The sequence below is a fragment of the Ambystoma mexicanum genome, chromosome 4q, assembly GCF_040938575.1.
Source record: "Ambystoma mexicanum isolate Mex_15411 chromosome 4q, UKY_AmexF1_1, whole genome shotgun sequence".
In the NCBI taxonomy this organism is placed as follows: domain Eukaryota; kingdom Metazoa; phylum Chordata; class Amphibia; order Caudata; family Ambystomatidae; genus Ambystoma; species Ambystoma mexicanum.
Genome location: NC_090928.1, coordinates 247,025,597 through 247,053,114, shown reverse-complemented (window position 1 = coordinate 247,053,114; position 27,518 = coordinate 247,025,597). Strand labels below are relative to the sequence as shown.

The following is a 27,518-nucleotide window of genomic DNA, read 5'->3' as shown; positions in this document are numbered from 1 at the left end:
TGTATAGCTGTGCAACTCATGCCAGCACTCCCAACCACTAACACAGTACAGGGCTCTGCATGAGCTGAGCGACGGTGTGCGGCCCCAACCCCAGTGAAGGCAGCGTTGCCCAATGTGTTGGAGCATGATCCTCGGCTCCAGACCAACGGAAAAGGAATAATCCATTCATTTAGCATCAAACATTGGTAGGAACAGTGTTTAGAGTGTGTGATGTGGTACTGAGGGAAGAAGCAGTGATTTGAAGGAAGCAGCAATTTCAGTGACGGCGTCCATAGGAAGAGGTTGCAGACCCCTGCTGGGAGTGACTGTGCACCTCTAGCACAACAGTCATCAGTGAAAGGCTCAATAATGCGTCTAGTAGTGACTGACATGAACTGCAGCAAGGATGTAGAGGCGTCCTGCCACAACTTGAAAAGGCTGAGGGACTACATACGAGGCACCAGCCAATACAGCAAAGATGGCCGACATGGTGAAGGAGCCCAAGAAGCAAGAAGGCTTCCTAGACAGCAAGGATCACTGGCACCCCAAGTAGATTTTGATGGTATTAGCGTACTCGATCAAAACACATTTGACCTTTTCAATTTGACCGATTTATTTGGATAATTTTTCGATCAAATTAAATGAATATATTGGGAGGGGTAAGGGAATAGGTGTAGGTGGGAGGGGTGCAGGGGGGGTTCTCCCACCCCATATTTTCGACGAAAAAAAAAACAAAAACAAAAAAACAGGTCCAATTGGAAAAGGTCAAATATTTTTGATCAAGTAGACCTAAACCAAGTTTGAAATCACAGGAACACCATCAAGCCGTGATCCTAGGGGGGCACTATGGGTGGAAAGACTGGAGATGTACTTTGATGTGACAGGTGAGCTGAATAATGCAAAGAAATCCATGTTATTATACTCAATTGGCCCTGCAGCACATACTATCCACACGGCAGACGCTTCCTATGCTGGAGCAATGGCAGCACTGAATAACATTTTTAGCCACAATGGCAAATGTGGTCTCTGAAAGATTTATACTCAGGGCTGCCAAACAAAGGGAGGATGAAACACTCAATGCCTTTCATGGACTGCTTCAACAGTTGGCGTTCAGTTCACTTGTGCACTGCTTAACGAACAGGATGAGGTTTGTGCGCAGCAGTTTTTACTGTAAAGCTGAGGAAGCAAATATTACAGTAACTGGCTGATGTGCAGGCGTCCAAAATGGATGCCACCATGAAGGTCAGCAAACTGGAAGATACATTTGCGGTGAGCAGACAACATACAAGAGCATTCGAGAGAGGAGGTGTGCCGAACAAAGATGAGAAAAGTAACAAAAGTGCGACAATTTGCCTATACTGTGGCTACAACCTACAACACCCAGGAGATTTCCCGGCAATGGATCATGCATGTGGCAGGTATGGCCTGCTGAACCATTTTACAAGCTCATGTTTTGTCCAACTACCAACACTGCAACTCAGACGCAAAGACAAACCAGAGCAACCAGTGCAGAAAAGGGTTGAGCAGGGAGAAGAACAACCGGGTGGGGCAGAATGATGGCGAAGTATTCTTTATCTCAAATGTGCTTGAGCAAGGAAGAAAAAGGGAAACGGCAGCCAACGATCAAGCGGAGAATTCAAAGCACAGACGTCCCTCCCAGTTCTCATTGACGCAGGAGCATCCATCAATCTAATGGCAGCATCACACTACAAATCACTACGCTACCCTGCACCACTGGCTTGCACCCAAGTTTGCATTTTCACACTTGGGGGCACCAAACCCATGCCCTTGGAGGGCATGTTCATCACCACGGTTCGACATGAGGATCAACAGATCAAAGCATGGTTTTATGTAACTCCTGTGAGTGGAAACTTTCCTTGGGTGTGTGGCAGCAGAGGCTGTGAGGATTGTGAACTTGGCAATCAATGTATATGTAGAGGACATTCAGTCACTGACAGACTGTTTCTGCTCGATCTTCACAAGAATTGGAAGGAAAGGTGACCCAGTTCGGCTACACATAGATGAAACAAGTTAGTAAAGATGGACATAATTGTGGAAGGCCCAATGCTGCGGATGTCCTCAATAGTGAATGCACGCAAGCCTAAGCAACCCGATAGGTGACAAAATGCATCAACATGGACATATTACGCTGCCGGTCAATGGTGTAGTCTCTGATCTGCATGGTGCTGCATTTCCTTTTCTAAATTATACCCAAGGGCCAGGTACCATCAGCGGGTGCTCCCAACCACGTCCAGATACATCACTGCCTTCTCGACCCATTTTTGCCCATCAGTTTAAAAGATTGCATTTTGGTGTAACCTTGGCTGCAGAGGTCTTCCAAAACACAGTGGTGTCCTTGCAGGTATCCAAGGGGTGATCAACATCAGCAATGATATAATGGTGTTCGCCAAAAACAGAGAGAGCATTTGGAACATCTGAAAATAGTCTTGCAATGCATAGTGTCTCTTGGCTTGACATTGCCAAGTAAACTGAGTCTTTCTATAAAAGAAAATTGGAATTTTCAGCAGTATTTTCCAGGAAGGGGGAATATCGCAGATCCCACGAAAGAGACATTCAGAATGCCTGAGCTTGATGAATATATCAGGGGCAAGGAGTTTCTTAGGAATGGTCACATACTGAGAATTTGGCTACACGGATGCTGTGAGAACCCCAGAGAAAGCTAACAAAGAGAAAGCCCTTGGCATTGGACTCCACTTGAACAAGTGGCATTCAACATGATTAAGAATGCCCTCACGGCGGATAGTACAATGGCATTGTTTGTATTTGTATCTGAGCCAGCGATAGGAATTGGTTGGAGATACCAGTCTGATGGGGGAGGTTTTACTACAGACAGACGAGAGACACCATTTATTTTGCCTTTATAGGAGTGCACAAAAGCCCTATTGCGCCTAGTTGTAAGTTACAGGTAGGTAACGAACGGTAAGGAATTTTAATTAAAAAGGCGAGTTCTTGGTGGTTTATGGAACACATTTTAAGACTGCTCTTCCCTCAGGGAAGGAGGGAGTTTCAGAGTGTGGCGGCAGATACAGGAAAGCAGAGCCAGTGAAATCAGTGGCCTATGCCAGTAGAGCTAACTGCGCCACCTAGTACCAACACTCCTAGATTGAGCGCGCCACCACCTTTTTATCTACAGCAAGCCAGTACCAGTTGTCACCGACCACAAGGCACTCTTCCTGATCATGTTGGGGTCATCATCAAGACCCCCAGCAGAGATTGAATAGTGGTTGCTGGAACTCCAAGAGTATGATGTGACTAATGTATTGCCCAGGGGGCAACAAAGCAGCAGACTACTTATCCAGGTGTTCATTTCCTCAAAGTCCCAAGTCAGTGGAGGAAGAATGTGGTACGGAACAGTATGCTTGTTTAGTGACAGAGGCAGAGGTCCTAAACTCTGTCAATAGAATAAATCAAAGAAGCATCAGAAGAGGATGAATGTTTTATAATAATGCAGCAAGCAATTATTAGTGGAAACAAGTATTGATAAATCGGGACAAATCACAAGTGTAGCCCTAGAACAGCTATTGAGATCACTGCGGACATTATACTGTGGTGTGGATCGAAGTTGGTCATCCCCACCAAACCAATACCAAAAGTAATAAACTCAGCCCATCATGGGCACAGAGGGGCAGCCAAAACAAAGGCTTAGATAAGGCAGAAGGTTTGGTTCCTGGAACTGAAGGAACAGGTGGAAGATTTTATGAAGTCATGTGTGCATGTGGTGTCAGGCTGCAATGCAGGAGCAGAGGGCACCAGTAATTCAATCCATGAAGACAAGCTACACATTGACTTTGGGTCGAGTCGGGAGAACCACTTTCTGGTCCCGACTGACCAGTGGTCCAGACATCCGGAGGAGGAACTCGCAGCTTCAACGGCCGTTAACCGACGTATTACCGGCGATGGAGAAGATTTTCGCTGCTCATGGGAACCCCGAACAAATCTGCTCAGATAAGGAACCCCCATTTCCAGAGGAGGGCTTCTGATTGTTTCTGTAAGCCTGTGGCATTCGCCATCGGAAAATTACTCCTTTGGGGCCACGGGCTAACCGCGAGGCTGAGCGTTTTATAAGAACACTGCTCATAAATCAAGGATTATATAGAAGAAAGAGAGAGAGAGACATGTGTCATGTTTGTTATGAAAAAAGCAGCACGTTCTGTGAATAAAATATGGCATCACGCAACATCACAAGTCAGTCCACGAGCGGATCCCAGTGAGCAAGCAGCTTGTGTCCCGTGACAGTTATTCATGAATAGGGCCAGTGCAACTACAGCAACACACAAAATCCTCTTTATAAGGGGACTTCATTAGACTCACTTTAAATGACATGGAAATTGGCATATGATTTCTAGTTAACTGCTGGCATTTTGGGTCTCTTAGAAATGTTCTGCCATCACGCATTAAAATGCATTTACTGGGACAAAGGTAGCGTGTTTGTGTGCTCCTAAACAGGTGCTCGTAGTATATGGGGCCTGCTATGGGCATTCAGCAGGCCACAGGGTGCTATGGGGCATCAGCACTTGGGGGCCTAGTGCCTCTGGGGATGCCAGTGGGGGCGGGGGAGAGACAGTCTTGAGTGGGGGCAGAGCAGGCCATACCCATGAGGACCTCTGCCACCTTGCTGGCACAAGGGTCCCACGGCAGCATGGCCTGCAGGCCTGTGCTCACATGGTGTAGACCTGCAGTCCTAAATGAGAGACGGACCTGTCGTTTCTCTTTGGGAGTCTGCAGCCGTTCTGGTGCATGTGCTCGCAGGGGCTCATTTATTAGGTTGGGCCATGTTAAAAGGGCAATACACAGGTGAGAGACACATTCCCTAAAGGGGCAACACACACCACACTGCTTTTCATAACAAACAAATGTTACTGAAACATAAATGATCCCACCGCCCCCTCTCCCGTTACAGAAAAACATTACTTGGGCTACATCAGAAATGTAGGAACAACAACAAAGGGCATACACCACTGCTACGCACATGGGGCTCACATAGTTATAGACACAACAAATATCAACACTCTACAGATAGCCCGCGGGTGACAGTCGCGGTTGGCGAACTGCCGGTGGAATGTTGGCAGTTCGACCACATGTTACAAAACCCTTTATTAACCTGGGGGCAGTGGAACTTCCACCACTGAATGACACCATTGCTAGCTGCTGACGCCATTTAGAGCATGCCTCCAAACTTACGGGAATACAGTTTCACTTCCATTTAATTGGGACCACGCACATTTACATGCAGGCCCCCAGCATCTAAACAAGTCTACTGAGACTTGCAGGAGACCAGTTCACTTTGCTATAGTGTCCGTTCAAGATAGTCATTTCCACGGGTCTAGGTACGTTGGTGTTACAGTTCAAAGGCCGGTAAAGCCGCACCTGGGGGCTCATCGGCTTACTCCAATGATGTTGGGGCAGGCAGCGAGACACATGTAGCAGGGGGTCTAGGCTGCGCCACATGATGTTGACAAGGCAGGGGTGGCAGCGTGTTACTCCCCTCTTCCTTGGTTATACCCGCCCCAGGCAGGAGAGTCTCTTCCCTGTCGTGGGACAGGGGGCACTTCTGGGGAGTGGGCTTGAGGACCGAGAGACATTGGTTGTCCGGACACAGATAAGGTGTCTGGGACACTTCTCCCCCAGGCAGGAGTCACTGCTGCGGATGGAGCCGCAGCAGTCCCGGCCAGTCTGCAGGCAGGACTATAGGTCCGGTGATGTACCAGCTCGGGGAGGGGTTGCAGAGATCGTACCCAGGACCACATTGGCCTGGTCCATGGATGGCAGGCCCAGCAGGGGGCACACCAGTGCCAGGGCGATGCTGGTGGCAGGATGTTCAGGCCACTTCTTTATTTAGCTTCCCCAGGCATGAGTAGTTGGCATTGCACTGCCAGCAGTAAAGGATGCTTAGTTCTCTCTCCCTAGTGCTTGATGGACTGGCACCATCAGTTCAAGATCCAACATGGAGTCGTACCGCTGGGCACCCCGGCTGTATGGACTTGCTCTGCTGACCTGGAGTGTTGTACTTATTCGCTGCCCTTATGACCCGGGGTCTGCAGGGGGCTATTGCGCCACCCTGGGGCACTCCGCTCGACAGGGAGCTCTGGCATGGAGCAAAACTGAAAGTCTCCTGCTGCTAGCTTGGACCCTTGGTGGAAGTGCTTCTCCACTTCCCTGCTGCTCCAGTGCCTGGAGCACTTTAGATTTCACCGCCGGAGCCGTGGGGTTATGTGCTTTCCCTGCGTTTCATAGCGCCGATGATAAGGGGCACACTTCCTGAGACTACGATGTCTGGAGCACTTTCCGTTTCTGTCCCAAGTCAGGCATGTCATCGCCGGGCCCAGGATCTCTTTTTGCAGGGTGATACAGTTTTTCCCCCCCTGCTCCGCCTCCGAGCGTACCTTAATCCTTTCACTCAGCCTAGTTCTGCCATGGGATATGCATGAGAGGTGCCCCAGTGGAGAGCATTCTGGCTCATTGGGCAGGCGTATTATAACAGAAAGTCCTATGCAGCATTGTATTCGTCCCGTCGCAGCCCAGGCCCTTTCTGATGGCAGGATTCACAGAGCTTCGTCTTGAGCATGGGCCTCTCCTTCTGACTTCTTAACTTGTTGTTCCAGCTAAGGAAAGGTGAACCAAAGTGTCCCATTGGCAAACTCAAAACTAACTGCTAGTCTTCGAGAGATGCTTCTGTAAACTCCTTCCAGTTTGCAGGAGCTCGTTTTCCAATGTCCAAACGTTAGTCGTCAAAGGTCTTCCTTCAGGTTTATGCCAGGGTGGACTGTTAAGTGTTCTTGCCTGCCCTCCTATGCTCTGGTGCCTCGGCACGTGGCGCTCCAATTGTCAACACGGGCAGCCTGATTAGTGGAGGGCCTTACACCAACCTATAGTGCTTCCATTTCCCCTCCCGATGTGCAGGCGTGTTGATCTCCCCCCCCCTTCATCCTGTTGCACTGGCACAAAAATGATCTTTCATTTCACCAGCTCCTGCAGCCCTGTCTGAAGACCTGCTGCACAGCTCCCTCTTCACCCTTCATCGTGCTACCTGGGACCTCCTTTGCCCCCCACCCCACACACGGTAAGCATATTTATGGGGTGCACTTCTGATGCGCGCATCTCGGCGCAAGGGACCGGATTCCGAATGCCTATTTGAAATTTTGTATTTTCATTTGTAATTGGCCTCCGAGTATCGCCCTGATCTGGCCTGTGTGCTGCTGTTGCCACCTTGCACACTTTGTTTGTCCTGGGCCTCGAGGCCCTGCAGAGATGGCCACCCTGCAGTAATGTTTCAGCCCTCTCTTGCCTGCTGAGCCTGCTCCCCCATCCCAATTGGTTAGCTGGTGTTCTTCCACAAATTCCAGCAACCGACCCGAGACACCTAAGGCCCGCAACATAGCCCACTGTCTGCTCCCTTTCCGCTCGGTGCGGGAGGCCTCCCTTGTCCCCATCTATGCACCTTGAGGATGGTGCTCTAACTTTTTCCTGAAACCCTGAATTACCTTGACACCATCACCTCTGCAATCATGGGTTAGTCACCCCTATTTAATCATTCTGCCCCCTGACTTTTTCCACCTTCACCTCATCTCACCCTTTTTCCCCACATGTAGGGCCTGTGACTGGACTGCGTTTACAACTTTTGCTGTTGTTCTGAACTTCGCTGTAACAGCTGCTGCTGTTTTGAACTTAGCTGTGGTTAACATTTGCTGTTTGGAACTTAGCTGTGCCCAGTGACTACCCGGTGCTACCCCTTCCTGCTCCCCCCCCCACATTTCGTCTACCCCTTACCCTCCCTCCCCTACCCTCTTTCTTCCCCCACCTCCACAAAACCTATGCCACTCCGTGTCGGTCCCATTTTCTGTACTGTTTCTCCATTGACTATCCGACCCTTCTCGCCAAATCTGGCAGCAGGAAGAAGTTCAAAAAGGATATCTTGGCCTTTAACCCTGGTCTCCCTATCGCCGACACCTACTCCAGCTCTTCCTCCAGACAGACCCTCACCGACATCCTCTTGTCGTTCCTTTGCAGGACCTCTGGACTCCTCATATGGTGTCTGTGCTCTCTCCTTTCTCTTCCTCACCATTAATGGTGGCACCCATTGGGAGGCACTCCTGGACCCCTTCCACTCCTCTAAGGTCATCATTAAGGTCTACCTGAATGGCACCGTCATGGTCCAAGGTCAACCTTGTCTTTGACAGATGCTCCCCAGAAGTCAGTCAAGGAAGGCAACCTTCTCCATATTAGCACTCTCAATTCTCACTCAACTGTCAAACACTCTCGCCTCCACTAAGAACTTGACCTCGATGTCCTCGATCTCACAGAGACATGACATGGTTCATGGCCATCTCTGTCACGAGCTTTGACACTCTCCTCTTGGATGGCTACAAAATCATCTGCACCCAGACGCAACCGTTCCGGAGGTGGTGTAGCCTTGATCTTCTCTGAGTGGATTCCTGCCTCTGTTATTCCTATGCAGGCATACTCCTCTTTGAAGGTCTTGTTTGTGGGCACTCTCCCTCTCCTGGCCACTCTCTTACCGTGACTACTATCCATCAGCCACCTGGTCAGATGAGTGGGCAGACTTCTCTGCCTCCCTCCTGGCCTCGACCACTCAACTCGTCCTTCTTGGAGACTTCAACATACATATGGATGCTTCCTGTCACTCATCCGGACTCTTTTTACAACCTCTGTGACTCTCTTTCTAGTCTCTCCTCTGGCCCAACTCATTCTGCAGGACACACTCCTGATGCTCTGATCCCTCCCCCCTCTATCCCTCTCATTACTTCTCTCTCCTGGAGTGATCAGTCTCTTCTTTCCTCACATCTCTCCCTCAGGCCAAGCCTATTCCAATACTTCCACCTACCTTCTCGGTCATCCGACCTATGAAGCGTGTGTCAGTTGAGGCTTTTGCCACCACTTTCTCTCCCCCTCCTCTACTTCGGGCTGACTCACATCCTGACAGTCCTTTCCACGTTCTACTCATCTCGGATACTCTTGATGTTCTTGCCCCAGTCATGAGGATCCGCTTGTGAAGTCCAAGTGCAACTCATGGTATGACTCTGACCTAGTCACCCTTAAACGCAAATGTAGGGTGGCTGAGAGGAAAGGACGAGCTTCCTGTGCATCCTCTGACAAACTGGCCTGCCGCCTGCTCCAAAGGCAATACCGGCTCTGTATCCGTACTAAGAAGAGAGCCCATATCCAAGCCCACATCTCTGCAGCATTTAACAACTCCGCTAAAATCTGCAAGGTGCTGGACAACCCTGCTGCAGTCTCTACCTCTCCTGTCGCCTCCCAGGCCCTTTGCACGGCCCTGGCCTCATGTAATCTAAAAAACCCAGGACATCCTGTCCACCCTCTCGTCCTCGCCTCCTCCCGCCCCTTCGCTCTGTTTTCTCTGACCCCTCTGCAGCCGCCTCTCCTCCCTCCTCATCTTTTCCTTCGTTTTCCCGTGATGAGATTTCCAGACAAGTCCAACCTATGAAAGTCTTGTCAAAACAGGTATTTCCCTGTTCGTCCAAAACCATCAAGGACCACATCAACACCCTTCCCGACTTCAGTAACCATTCCTTTGCCTCTGGAGTCTTCCCCTCCCCTCTGAAGCACTCTCCTGTGGACCCTCTTCTCACAAAGCCTACAGCCGACCCCTCCTGCCCAGCTAACTATTGCCTGATTTCTATCACTCCTTTCCTAGGCAAACTCTAGGAAAAGCCGGCCATCTCCCAGCTTAATCTTCAGACCGACTCCGTTGGTTATCTCCATGACCATCAGTCTGGCTTCAGAGCTGCCAGAAGTACGGAAACTGCTCTCCTGAACATCTGTGAAGACCTGCTCTCCAACCTTGACTAACATCCCTTCTGTCCTCATCCCACTCGATCTCTCTTCAGCCGTTGACATGGTAAACCATGCCATCCTGCCCAACAGTCTCTGTGATAACCTGGGCATCATCGATCAGGCCCTGGCCTGGCTGACCTCTTTCCTCTCTGATCGACCATCCCAGGTCCAACTAGGGTCCTTCCTTTCCTCCATCTCACTCTACTTGTGGTGTTCCCCAGGGGTCCAACCTCTCTCCCTGGCTGTTCAACCAATACCTGGCCCATCGTGTCTACCACATCCCCGCTCTGTGCTCCAACTTTCATTGCTATGCGGATGACTCCGCTTGTTTTAAGGCTTCCCTCACCACCTCTTCTACCTCCCTCATCTCCGACTGTCTGCCATCCAGGAATGGTGTGCCGCCAAGGATCTCTGCCCTAATGCCAGTAAGACTGAGATTCTCATCATCGGCACACCTGTACCCTCCTTTCCGGTCACTCTCTGGCCGGCCTCCCTTGGCCCTTTTCCTGCTCCCACCTGTGACGCTAAGAACCTCGGTGTCCTCTTCGACTCCACTCTCCTGTTCTCCTCACATCTCTGACGTCTTGTTACGCTCACCTGGTATCCACGGGGACGCCACCCAGCCCTGGTTGGATGATTTGCACTCTCTGACCCTCTCCCGGTCCCTTGGTAAGGCCTCTCGTTAAAGATGGGTCTGCAATATAGGAGAGCTGGATTCAATACCAGATTGCCTATGTGTTCCCACCTCCCTTGGCCTCAACTCCTTCCTCCCCATTGGGCCTTCTCCTCACCTTAATATTGTAAAAGGTGGATTCTCTGTCCTGCTCCTCGTGGCAGGGGCGCATAGATGTGGGGGGCGAGCAGCGACCAAGTTACTGCACTGGTGCAAGCCCCCCTGTGGGAATCCAGGCCTGCTGCCACTCCGTAGGTTTGCTGCTTTACAGTCTTTATAAGCAGTTCTTATGTTCCTCTTAGTTCGAATAATAATGTCTTGCTTCTTTTCTTTTAGGTATGGAAAGGTATTTTGGTGTTGTCATGCAGTTTGAAGATGAGCATGGGCCGGTAGGCGAAAGCACAGTGTGCGCGATGCTGTCCGGTGAGTAATGTGCGATGTGCGGCGCTCTTTCGCCTTTTATATTGCTAACCTGTGTCTTTTCTCTCCTTGCAGGTTGCGATGTTCCTCGCCAAGCGCTGTAATGTTCCAGCAATGATACTGACCAGGAGATGACTACCAGGTAAGAATTGTGTGGCTTCCTTCATTCGGGAGTAAACGTGAGTAAACGCTTACTAATGCTGTCTTTCTTTCTCCTCTTTCCAGGTAATGGTATTCCAGGATGCATGCGGTGCCGGATGATGGAGTTCGTACCTTTAGGTGAGTGGAACTGAAGTCGGCGATGGATTGAAGACAGGATATTGTTCCAGGTAAGTTTCGTAGTGTTCCTTCCCTCTCTGCAGGTCCTTGGTTTCAGGTAATCTGGCATCAAATAACTGGACACGGTGAGCGTTACGCTGCCCACAGCAGAATAACGCAAAGCATGTTCTGCTGTTTGGGTGTGGTTTAAATAGTCTCAGGTAAAGTAGACCAGGTAAAGTAGTCCCAAGCCTGCCACACCCAAAAGACTAGACCACATAGCTCAGTTCCTTGTAACTGAGCTATGTGTGTGCCTCCATGGTGGCTGAACCCCCCCGCCATCCTCCCCGCCCCCAAGTTAAATAGTCCCAAGTTAGTCCCATTCTAATGTTGGTCTTCATGATGTTTATGAGCCTGGCGCCAAAGGCGCCAGGACTCACTGCAAGAGAGTCTTGGATGAGGTTTTAAGGCATTTGGCCTGGCACTAACTGGAAGGCTTTTTTGGGAATAATTCAACCCAAATCCTAAAAAACCTAGCCTACAAAGAAGAATTATGGCCCTTCAATTTAAAAACTTTGACCCAAGGGTTAAATACCTTAGAACCTTGGCATGTAGGCTTATAACATTCCTTGTCTATCACTATCTCCCTTATACTCGGTGTACTGCCGGGTCATATTAGAACTGTGGTGTTGCCATGGCTACCTGTTTGCTGGGAACTTCCGACCCTCCAATACTGTGTAGGTCATAGGGATGGGCATCATTTAAATGCGGGGATTGTTCTTTGCATATGCTTTAAAAGTCATTACCCATTTGTATATTTCTCAAGAAACGCTCTCTGAGAGATGCATATTCATCAGGGTTGGCTTACGACTGGGTTTCATTTTCCCACAAGACAAAGTAGTCGAGTTAGTCTCTCTGCACCAACTAAATTACCCGACTTAGTTCGGGTGATTGGTTGCCGGGTTAACAATAGCGTTAAAACTACGTTGCCCAGCATTCACAAGCTGTGTGCGAGTGTGCGCACCAACGATTAAGTGCCATTTTACTTTTTTGTTGGCGCGGCACATTACCCAATCAGGTTGGAGTAATTGGTTGCCGTGGCAACTGCAGCATTGTATACTACGTGGTCTATGTTCCGCGTTGCGTGGATTAACGATCACGTGAGATTTGGGTTTTACAGCGTCCTTAAGAACGTAGTTTAAAGTGTACACTACCGACGTATTCACGTGGGAAACTCACGTGTTCTACTCGGCTGGGCACTCTCCTATCAACGTGGTGTAGGGTACCCACGTGATAGGTAGCCAGCTGCTCTTAATGGGCGGGCTAGCACAGGCAAGTTAGATGCGCGTCTCTCTCCCGAACGGACGCGGTATAGATGACTGGAGCCAACAGCGAACTCTGGGTCCCGCTCGAGTAGCGGCGATGCACTCCATGGAATGCTTACTGCAGGTAAATAGTCCCTTGAAGCTCTTGCCCATCGTTTATTTTGTTTATTTAGTTGTAACTCTTGGGTGCAGATTAGGAGGAGGGAGGGGGGTTTTCTCCACTCTCCCCATGCATTTTCAGCCTAAATTGGACATCCTGGCATTTGTAAATTTTTTAAAAAAATGTATATAATTACTCTTTACACGGCCAATGAGGCCTCAGTCTGGTGTGGAGCCTCACGCTGAATTTTGGACAATGTCCCTAGGTTTAGAACCCCTTTCTTTCCCCTACATAAGGATAAGACATTCATGCAATATTATGAAACTATTTTGTTTAGGGTCTCTGATATTACTTTATTTACAACCCCTATAGATTGGAGTCCAACTCTAGCCATCTGACTTGCAGGAACATCTACCAGAACATTGCCAAATTGTATGACAGTGGTTCTGTTTCGCACAAAATTTACTGAATGGACCGATTCGAATTACAATTGACAAGGTTGGTTCTTTAAAAGTTTTGTCCTCAAAAAAGGCTTTCTAAAACACTTGCATGTGGGTATTGTTACCTTCCCATTTGATCTTTTTCACTTGAGCTGGATTAAATAAATTTGACTTTGCCTTACTCGTGATCCACACCTGGTTGGTCTAGGGCATGGGTGCACAACATACGGCCCGCGGGCCAGTTGCGGCCCGCCATGCCCTTTTGACCGGCCCGCGAGGCACAAAGACTTTCCTAATGGAGGGCGGCACTACGGCTGGCGTGGTCCATAAGGCTTGATGCCGGAAGGCATTTCAGCCTTGGACCACGCCAGCCGTAGTACGATTCCAGCTTACCCGCCGCTTACCTGCCTGCCTTCCAGCACGCCTCCGGTAAGTGGTCTGTTTGTGTTTGTGTGTCGGGTTTGTTTTGCTTTATGTTTGTGTGTGTATGTTGCGGGGGGTGTGTGTGTCGGATGTGTATGAATGTTTGTATTTGAATGTATTTTGTGTGTATGTTGAGATGCGGGGGTGGGGGGGTGTCGGATGTGTGTGTTTTAATGTATTTTGTGTGTATGTTGAGATGCGGGGGTGGGGGGGTGTCGGATGTGTATGAATGTTTGTATTTGAATGTATTTTGTGTGTATGTTGAGATGCGGGGGTTGGGGGGTGTCGGATGTGTATGAATGTTTGTATTTGAATGTATTTTGTGTGTATGTTGAGATGCGGGGGTGGGGGGGTGTGTCGGATGTGTATGAATGTATGTTGAGATGCGGGGGTGGGGGGGTGTGTCGGATGTGTATGAATGTATTTTGTGTGTATGTTGAGATGGGGGGGTGTGTGAATGTTTGTATTTGAATGTATTTTGTGTGTATGTTGAGATGTGGGGGGGGTGTGAATGTTTGTATTTGAATGTATTTTGTGTGCATGTTGAGATGCGGGGGTGGGGTGGTGTCGGATGTGTATGAATGTTTTGATTTGAATGTTTTTTGTGTGCTGAGTTGGGGGGTGGGGGTTCGGGTCTGTATGGGTGCTTGTTTGAGAGTTTGCTAATTTGGGGGGTGGGGGGTTCGGGTCTGTATGGGTGCATGTGTGTGTGCTGAGTTGGGGGGTGGGGTGTTCGGGTCTGTATGGGTGCATGTTTGTGTGCTGGGGTGGGGGTTCGGGTCTGTATGGGTGCATGTTTGTGTGTGTGCTGAGTTGGGGGGTTTGGTTGGGGGTGAGGGGGCCATGGGGCATAGTGTTTGGTTGGGGGTGAGGAGGCCATGGGGCATAGTGTTTGGTTGGGGGTGAGGGGGCCATGGGGCATAGTGTTTGGTTGGGGTCCGGGGGCCATGGGGCATAGTGTTTGGTTGGGGGTGAGGGGGCCATGGGGCATAGTGTTTGGTTGGGGGTGAGGGGGCCATGGGGCATAGTGTTTGGTTGGGGGTGAGGGCCATGGGGCATAGCGTTTGGTTGGGGGTGAGGGCCATGGGGCATAGCGTTTGGTTGGGGGTGAGGGCCATGGGGCATAGCGTTTGGTTGGGGGTGAGGGCCATGGGGCATAGCGTTTGGTTGGGGGTGAGGGCCATGGGGCATAGCGTTTGGTTGGGGTGAGGGGGCCATGGGGCATAGTGTATCTAGGGTCAATAAAATATATATAAGTTAATTAAACAGGCAAGATACAATAACTAAATAGAAATAAATTATAACAATGGAAAATGTGTAGTACAAAATGTAAGTTTGAAATGCAAATAAAAATCGTTACCCCTCAAAAACATTCTTTTTCCATGTGTTTAGTACAAATTGGGGGTTTAAAAAGCCTCCTGCCACGCCCCGCCTACCGCCCCGCCCACATTTACTTTTCGGCCCACTATAGCCCTCATGTAAGGTACTTTCGGCCCTCTGTCAAAATCAGTTGTGCACCCCTGGTCTAGGGACACTGATTTTCTTTGGTAGCACTCCATGCATGACACCCCGAGTTCTTTAATCCCAATAGATGCAGACATTGGGTTACTTCTAGCAGGACAGCAGCAGAACAACTCATGTCTGCATTCTAGTGTTGTGGAGTGATGTATTTATTCCTTTTTTCCACTTTTCTTGCACTTGGCCTCTTCTTTTTCTTCTTTCACTTGCAATTAGTGCTGGACAGGGAATTGATGGGCCCCTATATTTGTGTTTGCTTTTAGACAACTACCCTTAATCTCCTGATGAAGACGTTTTAAACCATCGTTTACACGTCGAAGCCAGTTGAGAAAAACCTAGGATAAGGCTGCTTATGAAGATTCTGTTTGGCCTATCCTGACTGCTGACCACTGCTTTCAAAATCTACCATGGTCATGCATTAAGTGTTGTTGCTGCGGTCCACTTAAAAACCTGTTGTGGCCTTGCACTATGCGTTGTTTTGCACAAAAATTGATTGTATTGTTATGAAATTGTGGATGAATTGTTATATTTGCTATATGTTTTTACCTTTGTTGATGAGGTGTATGAGTTTTTGGATGGATGTGGTATGAATGCGGATAAATGGTTGTATGATTTATTAGGATGATTTTTACTAAATTGTGATGTTTTTAAAATATTCCTGCTATATAAAATAAAAATTGCTACAGTGCAGATTAATTGACAAAGAAAAAATGTACAAAGAAAAAATGTATTGGGTATAATAAAATCCTTAATACACCCTTTTTTGAAAATTGCTTCCTCTGGATTTCCTTTCCGAGATGAACTAACTGGAAGGCTGACTTGGCAGTGAGGGCCAGGGGCAAGGGTCATGACACGTCTCTAAGAAGTCAAACTATCAACTGCACCTCTTCAGAGGTATTCTTCCTTTCCTTGCCCCCAGTAGCTTAGTGTCTCTAGAGCTCTTGTTCTCATTAGACTACTGCAACAGCCTTTTTCTAACTATGCCTGCTTCTACTCTCTGCAACTCATCCAGAACAGGGTTGCGAAACTTGTCCTTGGCCTTAAGCCCTGGGACCGTATCTCTCCAGCCCTGAAATCTCTTCTTTGGCTCCCAGTGGAGGCAAGGGTTAAATTCAAGATCCTCTACATTGTCCACAAGGCTTTCTGGGGCCTGGGTCCAAAATACCTTCAACTCTCCCTCCGTAAATACCTTCCCACTCGAGCTCTTTGCTCCTCCACCTCCCTCAGGGTCAGTCGCTTCTCCAAGCAACAAGTGGGTAGATCTCTTTCCTCAGCTGGGGCCTCCCTGGAACAGCCTCCCTGCCACTCTGAAACTTGAGGAGAACCCTCTTGGAAGCACCTCAAGACCTTCCCTCTTTGCTTCTGCCTTTGCTCTTCCTCTCCCCTGCTGATCCGTCTGCTTCAGCTCCGTGCACCTGAATACCCTCCGATTACGGGCCCAGGTCCCTGCCCACCCATCCACACACCCGCACTGCCTCCTGGCAACCCTTGCACTTGGGTCTGTAATCTGTAACCCTAAAGTCCTCTTACCTGCACTTATCAGACACCCCTTGTCTGCGCTTTAAACCTCACACTTACCACCATTCAGGCTGTACTACCAGTTGTTATCCCTTGCTCAGCACTTTCCACCTCTCCCTTGCACTTTCCCCCTTCCTTCTCCCCTCCATTTGTGCATTCTCAATGTAACTGGGCCTAGTAAGATCGTCGTTTGGTCCTTCCTTGTTCCCCTCCCTTGCCTTATCGTGCTCTGAAACACAAGTGTATGAGCACGATACAAATAAAATATATCACCGAGTACTGACCTTGTTTCCAACTTCTCTGATGTCGAGCTGCAGGGCACATCACACCATTGTTGTGCCTGGGACCTGGGACCCTTTCTGGTGCAACCTTGCCTTTGTCAACGTGCCGGCGCGCCAGGCTACATCTTTATCACTGCCTGTGGCACCGGGGACGTCAGGGTCATTAGCATTTCCTCACCTCCAGTCAGGAGTGGGTCAGTAGGTGCAGCCACAGCCTCGCCTCCTCATTCGAACCAAACCCTGCTACGCAGCATGCCGACATTAAGTGCCAAGTGGCCCAGCGTGTGCAGGGGCCCATCTGTTTTATAGCACCCACATGGCGTGCTACATTTTTCCCCTTTCTCCGATGCCAGGAGCACAAATGCAGCACTGCCGGAGGCCCGGACCCTTATCATCCCTCTGACAGGGAGCGCATTACATTTCACCCCCCCCCGGCAGCCCGGTTTAAGTGTGGGGCTGGCGGCCTCTGCTGTGTTAGCTCTGACAACAGGATCTTTCATCGTCCTTTCACCCCCGCATGGGGTGCTTCCTCTTTCACATGACAGGTGGCCTCGGTCTTTGGAGGGCCATATTTATTCTGTTGCCACTCTGCCGACACAGAGCCCTTTACATGTTCGCCACCAGTGGCCTGGGAATACGAAGAGAGCGCTGTCATGCAGCATTTCAGTTTCCCGTTTCTCCAACGCAGAGCACATTGACGCCCACCGCCTGTGGTGCCGGGATGACTATGGGGGCTACAGGCAGTGAGATCATAAGCATGTGACGCCACCCGCCAGCGTTATTCAACTTCCACCGCCCTGACTCGGAGCATTTCATTTCCCTCCACCCGGAATCATGGTACAGTCTTCCACAGGGTGGCATATTGCAGGCTTGTACCGACTGTGCGGGGGCCAGAAATTCAATGCCGGCAGCAGAGAAATGGTGTCGGGGTTGCGCAGACCCTTTTATCTCTTCTTCAGGTGTATGCCACTTTCTCCTTTACCATGCGGCGGTGGGTGAAAACATTCCTCTTCTTTCGGGGAACACTGAACCCAGCTGGGCCCCAATTCTCCTTTTCCTAACGCATTTTCTTTCCTTTGAAGTAAGTTACGGGAGAGCGGGGGGTGGGGCGCATTGCAGGGGTTCTTCCCCTTCCTCACCATTGTTGTATCTGGAGCCTACTATGGACATCCAGCAGGTCCCACCCTGGTCTAAAAGGATGACTTTTGAGACCGGCCTGGGGTCATCTGATGATCATCAAACTACACTAGAAGTCATTCCCACATCATCAGACGTCATCACGCTGTTAAAGTCATCAGCAAATATCTCAGAATGGTGGACGATGATTTGGGGATGAGCTTAGGATGACTTAATGAATATGCTAACATTATCCCCATTTTAGAAAACTCTTTGTTCCTGATCCTTTTAGGATGACCTACTGATCACTTCAAGAGATTGCACGTTTGTCTCTGATGATTTGGGGATGACCTGCTAATTACTTCGAGAGCATTGCCATGAAACATGTTTGTTCTTGATGATTTGGGGATGACTTACTGATTACTTCAGAACATCAGAGTTTGTAGGATGATATGCGGGCCGATATAGATTGTCATTCCGCTTTTGCTTAGTTGCACTTATGCTGAATGATCCCCCACTGTGGCAAGTGTAAAGCTTGAGACTATGTTGGGCCAAAGTAGAAGCCAGAGGCCTAACACGGTCATGCACCCGTGAGAATCCTTTGCCATCCTAGTCAAAAGCAGGCACCCATCACCCTCACAATCCCCAACTGAGACTATGTTGGGCCAAAGTGGAAGAAAGAGGCCTAAACTTAGCATGCACCCCCTGGGTGAGAATCCTTTGCCATCCCAGTCAAAAGCAGGAACCCAGCACCCTCACAATCAATACATTGCCATGCTGACTTGTTAGGTAAGACTTGGTGTTGCCCCACTGTGTGAGACTACACAACACTTATCTGCTTGGTATTAGGTAAGCCCACCTTTTGGTATAGGTCTGAACTACACAGGTTGGCAGTGTGACTGAGCAGCCAGACCTATCTCAAGAGGGATAACTGAGCTGTACAAATTAAATCTGTGATGAATACAAGTAGCTAAGTAACACTTGCACTCAAGGTTTCAGTTTTAAATAGTTATTCATTTAATTAACATAATTGTTTTAATAAGCGTTCTTTAGAAAGGCAATTCATGTAACAATGTAAATATACTTTTAAATTACTTTTCAGAATCAGAGCAAGTTAGTGGATAATCTTTGGATATGCTTCTTACACAATTGCTACACCATGGGGTGACTTCAATCACAAGGACAGTAATGGCATTTATATATCACACTTGCAGATTCTGAGGTTGCAGAAAGGAAAGGTTTAAGGAAGGAAAAAGGTTAAACAGGTTCTCAGTATATGTGAGGACAAATAAATCTTCCAATGAAATCTAGACAAGCCTTTCCCATCAGTAACAGTCTAAAACAAGTTACCACCTATGAGGGACAAACCATATCAGTCAGTGGGCTAGAAGAGTCTGCAGGGACCCAGGACAGCCAAAGTCAATTTGAAACAGTCTATGGAGCTGAGGCACTTCTTAGAATCAAATGTCTTGCAGGCTACAAGACAGTGAGGTAAGTACCCTAAGTCTAAACAGTACCTCTGGTTTGAAGAAGAGTGGTCCAGCTGGCTTCTGTCCTGCTACAGCGGTGCAGACCCCGTATTTCTGAGCCTTAGTCGTGGGGACAAGAGGGAGGACATCTGTAGGGCTCCTGCAGTGGTATTTCAGAGGTCGTAAACAGCACTGTTGCGGATCTCTGGTACCGGTTGGGCTTCCTTCACTCCTTGGGTATGGTGAGGAGACTCTAGCTCTGGTCGTCCTGCTTCTGGAGGCTCCTTAGGAGACTCCTGGAGCTTCTAGCCGGATTTCAGAGGTTTCACTCGACTACGGATTACTCGACCCCTGGCACTTGGTTCTTGCAGCAATGAAGAAGCACAGCCAGACAGGGAAGATGGTCCAGTGGAGGTAGTCTCTACGTTAGTTGGTCCCACTAACTCAAGGGGAGAAGTCCATCCCAGAGCTTCTCTGTCTGAAAAGGAGTTTCCGCACAGCAACAGGGCTTCACCGGGCAATTAAAAGGTCCAGGAGGATGCAGCAAGCTTCGTTCACGGTTTCGTCGTCGGGTGTTTCTCCCAGTGGTCGACTCTGCCGCTAGTCCCAAAACCCTCGACTTTTAAGCAGGTTTCTCCCATCCATTCACAGCCTAGGCTGTCAATCACACATCAAGGTCGCTGTCCTAAAAGGACAGCCAGCAAGCCATTCAGGACTGGTTGCATTTAGGCATTCCTAGAGACAAAGGACAGGGGAGTTTCGGGACCCTCCCTCACATCCTGTCCTTCCAGACACACTAGAGCCAGAGGCGGGACTTAGGGCTGAAGTGTGCAAACGGCAAGACAAACAAAGGGCTTCAATATGTTTGACGCACAGAGTAAAACCCAAGAAAGACCTCACACACAGAAAATGGCAAAAAAAGAAGACAGTGGCCGTTTTGATAAAATGGTCACCCCTGGGTGCTATACTGCAGCTGAGGGTTCAGCCTGCGGTAGAAAAACACAATTGTAGGAAAAATTCAACCACTGCCAGTAGTCATTTAAAAGTAGGGAGGGCAACATACAAATGTTACATGAGAATGTAGGATAAGGGGTTACTAGGTAACCCCCCCCAACACTCCACATAAGATGGTGTGTGCTGGACCCACAAAGAGAAAAGGTAAGTAAAGTCATTTTCACTTTACTATTCTTGGGAACAGCAGTTCACACAAGAAAAGGTGTTTTAAACCTTATGAGAAATCTAAAGGATTTCTCAGTGACACTGCACTGAAGTTGATGTGTGTCACCATACAAAAAGTAGATGCATATGGAGTTTGTCAGACTCCCAAAACAGTGAAAACACATAATCCAAAAAGTCAAAACACATGATGCACTGGGAAAAGGGTCTCACTCACTCCAGGGTTAAAATTAAAAAGTCCTACAGTCCAGCAAAAGAGCTGTGGGTCTCCAAGGTTGAAGGGAATTAGCACAGAAATGAGAATTCTCCCCAATATGACTGCAGCAATACATGCCAGTATTCATATGCACTCCTTCACACAATATTCATGTTTGCTTTGCGCAAAATCCAATAATCAACAACTATAACGAAAAGTACCTCCAGGATAAAAAAAAAAAAAAAAAATCAAAAAGAAAAGGATCCAAAAAAGAAAGAAGCAATAAACAAACAGAACCACAAAATCCCATCAACTACCCACAACCTACCAAATACAAGCAACAACAAACCACAAACAGCAAAGACTAAACCCCAAAAGACCATGAAAAACACCAATCAAAAGAGGACGCCCACTAAGGAACACAACGCACGCATCATGCCTCGCCACAAGAAAGACAAAGAAGCCAGAAAAGACAATAGAAATAATAAGAAATCCCAAGCCACTCGGGAAGGCATGGACCAGCATGATCCCACAGCCCCAAAAACTCAACAAACATCTGAGATAGCCCAAGGAGACATACAAATAACAGAGCAAAAAGACTACAATGCTTGCTACCTGTCCACATACGACAACGTGGTAAACAAAAACAGCACAGCAACAATGAACCGACAGCCAACAAGCTTCACGAATACAGACCCAACCAGGACACCAAACGGATGACAACTAATACACCATCCCAACCCGGTCTCCATCATGGACAATAAATACCCCAACCAGAACAAGGAACAAATTGGAGACCATCACGCGCACTCTACACCCCCTATATCAACAAGACTGGAACAACAGAGGAGTAGGGACCCCATTTACCACCCGGAAACGAACCAACCCCGCCATAAACCTTATCGGTCTACTCGACTGACCAACAAAGAACCACCCCACCCAAAAGACTCAACCGAGAAAAACAAACCGCCTGGAATGGAAACCCAATCAACAAGACACTGGTCAAAACAAGCAATACTAACAACAACACAAAAGGGAAATCCAGCAAACTACACTGCAGCCTCCTCAACATTAGATCCATGGCAAAAAACTCAACAGAAACCAATGACCTCCTAAGCGAAGGAGGCACAGACATGCTCTTTCTTACAGAAACCTGGCTATCAGACAACTATAAAGCCATCACGGACAAAGCAATACCCAACAATTATAAATTAATACACACCAACAGGGAAAACCGAAGGGGAGGTGGAATCGCAATTATACACAAAAAACAGCTGAGCATGTTGAATCATCACAACCAACATGGAAGACTATGAATCCCTCCTAATCAAGATAGAACTCAACGACCCATCCAACATAGTATTCCTACTGATCTACAGACCATCTTCTTACAACCCCAACTTTGCAACAAAACTAGCGGATGAGGCCGCCATGCTATCAACCCACCACAACAACTTCGGTGAAAGAGATCCCACTGATACAAGCATAGATACAACAGAAGACACACTCAACAACTGGATCACCAAGGCCATTGACCAATTAGCACCAGCTAAACATTCAAAGCAACACCACCAAAAAAACTGGCAGCAAAATGGTTCACAGAGGAACTGAAAAAACAACTGCAAAATGAAAACAAAATGGAGAGAACAATACACCAGACAAGACTAAAGCAACAGTCCTCAAAGCAAAAAAAAAATTTAAAAAAAGAGTACTACACCACAAGAATCGGCAAACAAGTCATAGAAAGAACTCCATCACCCCTAAACAAACACTTTGTGAAAGTCAATTACACCAGAGCAGGTCTGTGTAGTAGCTGCACAGCAGTTACTGCGTCTGCAAGCATTGGCCTGCGCAGGTATTATTATATATGTACAGGGTCTGTAGTAGCTGCACAGCAGTTACTGCATCTGCGAGCCTTAGCCTGCGCAGGTATTATATATGTAGTCACTTACACCAGAGCACGGTCTGTGTAGTAGCTGCACAGCAGTTACTGCGTCTGTGAACATTGGCCTGCGCAGGTATTATTATATATGTAGTCACTTACATCAGAGCAGGGTCTGTGTAGCAGCTGCACAGCAGTCGCTGCCTCTGCGAGCATTATCTGGCACAGATATATATATATATATATACATACACACACACACATAGTAACTTACACCAAGAGCAGGGTCTGTGTGGTAGCTGCACAGCAGTTACCGCATCTGTAAGCATTAGCCAGCACAGGTATTATTAGATATGTAGTCACTTACACCAAAGCAGAGACTGTGTAGCAGCTGCACAGCAGGCACTGCCTCTGCAAGCCTTAGCCTGTGCAGGTATTATTAGATATGTAGTCACTTACACCAGAGCGCGGTCTGTGTAATAGCTGCACAGCAGTCACTGCGTCTGCAAGCATTAGCCTGTGCAGGTATATATCACTTACACCAGAGCAGGGTGTGCGTAGTAGCTGCACAGCAGTTACTGCCTCTGCGAGCATTATCTTGCACAGGTATTTTATATATATATATATATATATATATATATATATATATATAAACACCGGAGCAGGTTCTGTGTAGTAGCTGGACAGCAGTTACTGCGTCTGCGAGCCTTAGCCTGTGCAGGTACGATTATATATGTACAGGGTCTGTGTAGCAGCTGCACAGCAGTTACTGCGTCTGCGAGCATTAGCCTGTGCAGGTATTATAGTCACTTACACCAGGGCAGGGTCTGTGTAGTAGCTGCACAGCAGTTATTGCCTCTGCAGGCATTACAGAGCCTGAATCATACCGTAAATGAGCTTCGGAGCAGCTACTGTGTCTATGCCAACAACAGGCTGCCCCGTGTAATTTCAAAACCAGATGTTTGGAAAATCACGTACTTACAATATTTAATTTCAACAAGTGAAGTGCAACGGAAGGAATTATAGCTTCAACGTGCATTCCTAGAGGTTGCAAAATGGCTCCTCTTAACAATATGACAACAAAGGGATAAGAACGTCTAAGTTGATAGATACTAAAAGAAATGCATATAAAATTCACTACAAGAGCTGGATCGCATGCACTCACCTGATGCTGCCTGGAAACGGGGCATGATGAGCGTTTGGTAAAGGGTAGTTTTCTAGTTCCTCTTCGAGAAACCGACAACAGCAACACTCCGCCTCCACTTCATCACGTGGGCTGCTCTACATCACGTGGGTTTCAACGTCCGCTTCACCACGTGGGCTGCTCTGCATCACGTGGGTTTCACGTCATCATAATTTTTGCACGAGCTGGAAGGCAAGGCTTTGCGAGAGGGATTCCTCCATTGCAAAGCACATTTCGTATAGTTGATTGTTATTTGGTTTCTGGTAAGTCCAGTAGGGGTCAGAGCCGAATATGGCATGTGTCATATGCCAGTGACACGTGCCACTGCATGTCACCACTGCAAGTGACACGTGCCACTGGCAGGTGTCACATGCCATGCCCCAAAAAAAGGTTTAACATGCCACGGTAAAACAAATATCAGATGTGGCGTCTGTCTTTTCGTTTTTCAAATTATAATCCTCCTTTTTATAAATAAAAATGGGAAGCGCCAAAAACAAAATTGAGAGACTCCACGGCGATTCGTGATATTGGGCCACTACTCTCAATGTATAAACGGTTTAAATTCCACCTCTAATTTGAACTATCACATGGTCCAATGATGGTCGCTTTTTTATTTTAAGTTACATCTTAAAACAAACTGCCTGTGCGTTTCTGAAAGTTTGCAGGATAGAAACAATTTAAGTATTTGCATCTTGTGCTTTGTAGCATAATACAACATTTTAAAAAACAGTTAAATCCAAAATCTGTTACTGTGTAAGGCTTTAAATGTCAAACATGTATTGTGTACATGTTTTCCAAAACAATATGGTCACAATATTAAAACGTGTTTGTACATTAATTCATGCGTTTCAAACTTGACTGTACAAACTGTGATAAATACAGTACAACCATATCCTACTGATAATATTTATAACTTATATATCAGAGTCTATGCACGATCATGAAAACATCATTTACAAATTGTTAGGCAGAAACCTGGGCAGTTCCCTTGGGGACCCACTGCAAAAGATTTAGGACTACAGGTGTTGGCAGTAAACCCACTTGGTAGCAGTCTGTACCACCCAGATTTACCTGGTAGCTGTGGCTGAGCAGTCAGACTTCCCTCAAGAAGAGTTAGGCAATATGCAAAGTATACACAATAGGCACTCAGATACAATATCACAAGCAAACACTGACCAGAGCTTTGGTATCAAGGTATATAATTATTTATTTTAAAATACACTGATTGAAACACTACAGCACTATTATTGTAAATCACTCTAAACACAGTTACTATTATTAAATAGACATTCCTTATCAGACAAGTCTTAGTTAACACCACTTATTTCCAGACAGAGGTGAGCGCTTAACTATAGATGGCACTCCAATAAGTTAACGAAAAAGGGAGGGAAAAAAAGGCAGAATGTAGGAAAATACACCACACCAATACTGAGGAACTCTTAAGCAAGGCAGGAAAGTCAAAAGTTACTTGTGAGCCAAAGTCCATAGGCCGGGCCGACTCTTGGAGAGAGCAGGGCACAAATGCACCCAAGATCACACAATGACAACAGGCTTAAAAAGTCTTGCAGGGAGTTCAGAGAGGTTTTAGTTAGGCTCAGAAAAGTTTAGCCAGGGTGTCCCAGGCTAACCCAGGTTCGAAAGCCAGGGCTAAATCTACCCCGTACAGTCGGTTGCAAGGGAAGCCAGGAGGAACACGGTACCTTATGTGGAAAGGATCCTCCAGCGGGGGCAGTTGTTCCTGGCAGCGGGTGCAAGTCGCAGCGTCGTCCAGAGGAAGAGAAGATCTCGACGTGGAGGAAAGATGAAGGTCGTTGCACTGCCAGGGAAGAAACCAGCCGCAGACTTTTCCAGTTAAAGGTACTACCCTTTGATTCGCGGTAGTAGTAAAAGGTGGTATCCCGGTTGCCGGGGTGCTTGGCACAGGCAAGGCGGCCACGAGATGCTCCAGGAAGCGAAAAAGGAAGCAGACTGGTTATCCCCACCAGTCGAAGGAAGAAGACTCTCCAGGCTGGAGATCTCCTCTGTCGGTGGGAAAGTGGTGAGAAGGTTCAGCAGGGCTCCACCGGTGGTGTCGTAGCAGGTCGGATCAGCTTCTCCCTCGTCGGATTCTTAGGTCTGTGGCGACTTCTGAAGTTCCAGTCCCCAAAGCCCTGCTTTTATGCAGCATACCCCCATTCACTCAGCCTAGCTGTCAATCAAACATGCTAAGTGGTGAGCCGGCCAGCTCACCACTTGGGCCAATCACACAAGAGTGCGACTTGAGTTACCACGGTAACTCAGTCCAGGGTGCCTAAACCCCCTCCGGCACCCCCTGTGGTACCCAGACAGAGTGGCACCACTTTTGGAGGCTTCTGTGGAGAGGCCCGCCAAAAAGTGGAACAAAGGGCTCGAGTTGGGTTGGAGTCACAGAAGAGAACACAAACGCCATTTTAGAATCGAGTCCTGGCAAAAAATACCAACCGGGGAATTAATATTAATTAAAAAAAAAAAAAAAAAAAAAAAAAAAAAAAATAAAATATTAATTAAATAAACCGGCGGTATGTTCGAGGCTATGAGAATTAAATAATTAAAGTTGGTAGCCTCGAACAATGGGAAAATCCCATAAGAAAATATTCGCGGTCGAATATAAAAAGTAGTTTCCACTGCCACCAGCCAAAACTCGATCAGGGTGGACGGAGACGTGCCCTCTCGACTAACAGACCCCGGGGCAATCGAATTGCCCCGACCAGTACGTCCACAATATGATGGTTTGTACTGGTTTCTGTTAATAATTTGGGACTAGTAAAGCCAATGGTGACTTTACATGCCCTGGGAGATAGTAGTCAGTCCCAGGGTATGGAGTCTATGGTGGGGTGTCACTATGACACCCCTGTGTCACTGCACGGAGGGTGCTGTGTAACACACATTGTAAAAACACATGAGACCCTATGGAGTAAAGGACCCCCATAGCCCATAAAACACATCTAGAGTCAAAGAAACACTCAAATCATGCCCAAGAGTGAGGGTAAAAGAGTCTCACTCTTGGCAGGAGAAAAAATAAACCCCAAAAATCCAGCAACGCTGCGGGGGGACTCACTAGGTTAGGAAATTCAGCCTAAACAGAGAATTCTCCCTAACACAAATGTTTCTAAATCTTCAGATTTAGGGCCGAAGTCCTAGAATCCAGCACAGAAGCAGTGCAAGTGCTGCGCGCCGAGAAGGAGCGTGCGCCAGCTGTGGCGCAGACCAGCAATTGCGCAGCACGCGTATTCATGGATTTTCTGAGGCATCAGTAGCCATGGCGCAATGAACACCAAGCAGCGCCAGTAATTCCCCAACATGCCCCCATGCGCAGGAAAAAGAAATTGAAATGCCCAATACGGCGCAAGGCCCTTTGCCATCCGTGGCCCAGCACAAAGCCCTCCCCCATCATAGTCGTGTGAAAAATCAGAGCATACCCTGCTCGCACCAGCCAAATTGCATGGGAAGGCCCGCGCTTACCCCGTCCGCACCCCAGTGAAATCGCGTATCCTGCTCGCACCAGCCAAATCGCATGGGAAGGGCCTCGCATACACCGCGATACACGCACATCTCCCCTGGCAGCAGATGACTTCTCATGGGACAGCCAGACCCCAGCAGTGGATCATACCCCGCAGGCAGCCCACACCACATGCCCCCCCATCACCTGGAACATACCCTGCAGGCAGCCCAGACCACATGAGACCCCCACCATCACCCGTGAACATAC

The 27,518-nt window shown here is 48.0% G+C and overlaps 1 protein-coding gene across 2 annotated transcripts in view; it reads right to left on the bottom strand.

The window, feature by feature from the left end:
* LOC138467638 (serine/arginine-rich splicing factor 7-like) overlaps window positions 1–23,907 on the bottom strand; it is an 88,953-nt gene extending 65,046 nt beyond the window's left edge. For both annotated transcript variants that reach the window (XM_069607801.1, XM_069607802.1), the window contains exon 1: window positions 23,774–23,907. In XM_069607801.1, coding sequence (XP_069463902.1) covers window positions 23,774–23,798 — 25 coding nt within the window. In that variant the 5' untranslated portion in view covers window positions 23,799–23,907. The remainder of the gene's footprint in view (window positions 1–23,773) is intronic.
* Window positions 23,908–27,518: the final 3,611 nt, after the last annotated feature.